Here is a 4,596-nt window from a genome sequence, read left to right as displayed (position 1 = left end):
TAAATATTAAAAAAAAAACCTGAAGGTAGTGCCTTCAGCAGTGTGGGAGTGTCTCTCATGTAATCTAAGAGTAGAAAGTATGACAGCTCCCATTAGAAATCAGAACATCTGGACCATTTCTTGGGGTTCTGATTGGCTTCTGGACTCACAGCTTCCTTGTTCTTTTTTGTTTTTTCGAGACAGGGCTTCTCTGTGGGATGTTCCTGGCTTTCCTGGAGCTCACTCTTGTAGACCAAGCTGGCCTCGAACTCACAGAGATCTGCCTGCCTCTACCTCCCCAGTGCAGGGATTAAAGACATGTGCCACCACTGCCCAGCAGCTTCCCTGTCTTAGGCAGCAAGCAGCAGTCCTAAGAAGGGAAGGGAAAGGAAGAGTGCATCCTCTCCTCTTTAAGGAACATTCTAGAGCTGCAGGTCTCTCTGTCTCGTCTGCTGCTTATCTCTGACTACTGGGAGGCTGGTACATGTGTCATAGTTTAGCAGATGGCAAGAGGCATAATACACCCAGCTGACAGATGCATCTCTGAGCCAGGTGTGCTGCACACACCTGCAATTCCAGCATTTGGGAGGCTGAAACAGATGGGTCATAGGTTCAAGGTCACCTTAGGCTACATCCTGAGTCCTTGTCTTTAAAAAGTTTTTTAAAGAGGTTCATTGTTTTTGGTTTCTTTTAAATTTTCACATAATTCCAAACTTAGAGATTGATGGAAAGGGAATAGAGAAACTATGGTGGTACACGCCTTTAAGCACATGGGCGGCAGAAGCAGTAGATCTCTGAGTTCTAGGCTCACCTGGTCCACATAGTGAGTTCCAGGACCGCCAAGGCTATATAGAGAGACCTTATCTCAAATTTTAAATAATAAATTGTTACTGGTATACAGTGTACATAGAGTTCTATGCACTTTTATGTGTATGTACATTTCTGTTTTCTATACCGCAACAATAAAGTTTAAAACTGTTATGGCCATGAAACCAACTTGATAAAATTGGTTTCCACTAGATTATTATGTGTAATCCATGATTGTCTGTGATGTGATTATTAGAGTTTGTGTTACACATAAGGCAATATTTCCTATTGTAAACATCCTATTATTAATGTCATATATTTTAAAAAATACAAATAAACAAATTTGATTTAAAAAGAACTATGCGAAATAGAAGAAGAAAAATACTGCTTAATCTTATATCTAGAAACAGATTATAACAGTGGCTACTATGGCTTAGAGGGGGGTGAAGGAAAGTAGATCAAAGGGCATAAACTTACACTATACAAAATGATGACTATAACTGATAATGTATGTTATATACTGAAAAGTTTCAGGAAGAATAAATTGTAGCTACTCTTACCACAAAAAAGGTGACTATGGAAGATGATAGGTAATCATTTCATTATGTATGTCTATATTAAAACATTATGTTGTATGTCTTAAATATGTACAATGAGAAATACTTTTCACTCCAAAGCCCTTTCTCATGGTGCCCCATGTTTGTTGCTTTCCTGTTTTATTACACAGGGTACTGTGTAGCCCAGGCTGCCCTTGGATCTGTAGCAGTCCCTCTGCTTTACCTTTCTTGTGTGCTGGGATCCCGGGTGGATAAGGAGTGTAAAGTCAGCTGCATGGAACCTTGCTTCAGAAAAGCTTTTTAAAAAGCAAAGAATTTTGTTAACATTACAGAGTACAACTTCTTCTCTATTGTTATGTTTGGGGAGAGGTAATGAAATCCAGAACATTTAAATCTTACTTCCCCAGTAGCTCACACTTGAGGAATGCTTCCCGTGTGTCAAACCTTGTTTTACAAGCATACTGCATCCTCTCATCCCCTGGAGGTAGACACTATTTTCCCCATTTACAATGAGAAAAGGCTTTGTATTTTATTAAGTAATTCATGAAGGTGGTACTGCCACTTAAAAACATTGTAAATCTAACCAATGCTTTATTCCATTTCATATTATATAATGCCAATAAAGTGCTCTCTTTTCTTTTTAATCTCACTAGAGATTCAGTTGTGGAAATTCTTTTTGAACAAGATAATGAGGAGAAATCAGTTGCCACCTTAATACTGGATTCCCTTTTACAGGTATTTATAGTTTGCCTTTGTTGTCATGGTCCTTCAAAGAAAAAATGTTAGATAATTGTCTGCATTTTTCCTTATTATATATTATTTATAAGAATAAGGTACCTGGGCCGGGCGGTGGTGGCGCACGCCTTTAATCCCAGCACTCGGGAGGCAGAGGCAGGCGGGTCTTTGTGAGTTCGAGACTAGCCTGGTCTACGAGAGCTAGTTCCAGGACAGGCTCCAAAACCACAGAGAAACCCTGTCTCGAAAAACAAAAAAACAAAAAAAAAAGAATAAGGTACCTGGGCAGTGGTGGCACATGCTTTTAGTCCCAGAACTCGGGAGGCAGAGGTAGGTGGATCTCTGAGGCCAGCCTGGTCTCCAGAGCGAGTTCAAAAAAAAAAAAAAAAAGGATAAAGTACTTTTCTAGTCTCTTTTTTGTAATTTTTATAGAAGATGGTTACCTTTTTTAAAAAAAAAATGTTATACTTTTTTTATTTGTTTTTGTTTTGGCATATAACTCAATATATAGTGAATGACCAGGCTATCCTTGACTCGTGACAATTCTTCCTCTTCCTCTCAAGTGCTGGGATCACAGGTATGCACCACCAACCTGGCTTACATTTTCTTTTCTTTTTTTTTTTTATTTATTATGTATACAGTATTCTCAGTATTCTGTCTGCATGTATGCCTGCAGGCCAGAAGAGGGCACCAGATCTTATTACAGATGGTCGTGAGCCACCATGCGGTTGCTGGGAATTGAACTCAGGACCTTTGGAAGAGCAAGAGCAAGCAGTGCTCCTGACCATTGAGCCATCTCTCCAGCTCCTACATTTTCTTACTTTAACTTTTCTGTGGAATTTTATAGTTAATGCTGCTAAGAACAATGGCAGTTGAGTGGCCAGTGCAGGTGAATGAATTCCAGGCCAGCATGGCTTGTATCGAGAAGTCATGCTAGTTTCATGCTAGTGTGGCTCACATAGTAAGGCCCTGTCTCAAACTTTTTTCTTAGTATTTTAAAAATACCCATAGGGCCACCAAGATGAATCAGCAAGTAAGGATACTTGCAAGAAATCTGATGGCCTAGGACACACATGCTAGAATCCGCTCCTGCAGGTTGTCCTCTAGTTTCCAAATGTGTGCTGTGACATGCCCACACCAATACATGTAGACACATATAAAATACATGAATGTAAAAACCATGCAAAAACCCACATTTCTCCTTAATGAGTTTGACTTTGGCACCGAGTGAGATACAGTATCTTAGACCAGGTAATGAGTTTGAACAAAGCAACTTTTTTTTTATATTTATTTATTTATTATGTATACAATATTCTGTCTGTGTATATGTCTGCAGGCCAGAAGAGGGCACCAAACCGCATTACAGATGGTTGTGAGCCACCATGTGGTTGCTGGGAATTGAACTCAGGACCTTTGGAAGAGCAGGCAATGCTCTTAACCTCTGAGCCATCCTTCCAGCCCCACAAAGAAACAGATACCAGACTTCTTTTGGACCTTGGGTAACTTTTAGTTCCCCCAGATTCAGTTCTGTATGGTATTAGGTTTTCAGGTGTTTGAGGCTTCTATATCTTTGTTTAGTGAGTGTGCCACTGTAGAACTCCATCTGAAATACCGTCACTATGGAAGGCACTGTCCACCTCGCAGACAGCGTTTCTTGAAGAACTAGATCATTCCCAAGTCTTAGACCTGATAAGGAAGTGCAGTTCTTAGAGGGTCTGAGTGAGCATGGTCTGGCTGTGACGTGGGGCACTCCATGGGTTGCCCAGCTGATCCGATTGGCTCTGTAGAGCTCACTTCTTTTCTCCCCTGGAAGCTGTGGTAAGAGTATGACTTTTCAGGAGAGGAGCGTGTCCTCCAGTCAGGGTACATGAACAGCTGTGCTGTCCTGCGGGATCCTCCAGACAAGCTCTGAGAGTGCTGTCTAACCCAGCAGCTGGCCTTAGGTATAGGAGTATAAACAATAATTCCTTGAAAATTAGGTTTTAAGCCAGCATGTGCCTATTATCCTAGCACTCTAAAGGTAGAGAAAGGAGAATTACAAGTTCAAGGCTAACTCCAGGTGTGTGGTGAGTTTCTAACTATATTTAGCTATCTGTCTCAAGTAAACAAAAGTTAACGGGATGGTGGTGATGGTTAAATGTTACCTACTTTGTAAAACTGTGGGCCAGGTAGAAGGCTTAGTGAGTAAAGGCACTTGCCACCAAGCATGGTAACCTAAGTTCAATCTCTAGGACCTACCTAGTAGAGCAGAGCCCACTCCTACACAAGCACTGACTCCTGTATGCATGTGTGCACATGTGCGTGCTTGCATGTGCGCGTGCGCACACACACACATGATCTTTCGATTGTATACAGAGGCTGAGTGTGATAGGGTTTGAATCCTTGAATCCCAGCACTTGAATAAAGAAGCAGTACAGCCGGGCGGTGGTGGCGCACACCTTTAATCCCAGCACTTGGGAGGCAGAGGCAGGCGGATCTCTGTGAGTTCGAGACCAGCCTGGTCTACAAGAGCTAGTTC

At 41.5% G+C, this 4,596-nt stretch overlaps 1 protein-coding gene across 2 annotated transcripts in view; it reads left to right on the top strand.

Annotated features, from left to right (window-relative positions):
• The window catches only part of Actr10 (actin related protein 10 homolog), a 27,190-nt gene that overhangs the window by 19,980 nt on the left and 2,614 nt on the right, over positions 1-4,596 (top strand). For both annotated transcript variants that reach the window (XM_026779350.1, XM_005343192.3), the window contains exon 11: positions 1,997-2,078. In XM_026779350.1, coding sequence (XP_026635151.1) covers positions 1,997-2,078 — 82 coding nt within the window. The remainder of the gene's footprint in view (positions 1-1,996; positions 2,079-4,596) is intronic.

Source organism: Microtus ochrogaster, chromosome 1, assembly GCF_000317375.1.
Source record: "Microtus ochrogaster isolate Prairie Vole_2 chromosome 1, MicOch1.0, whole genome shotgun sequence".
Classification (NCBI taxonomy): Eukaryota; Metazoa; Chordata; class Mammalia; order Rodentia; family Cricetidae; genus Microtus; species Microtus ochrogaster.
The sequence above is the reverse complement of the archived record's forward strand: the minus strand, read 5'-3'. Positions and strand labels throughout refer to the sequence as shown.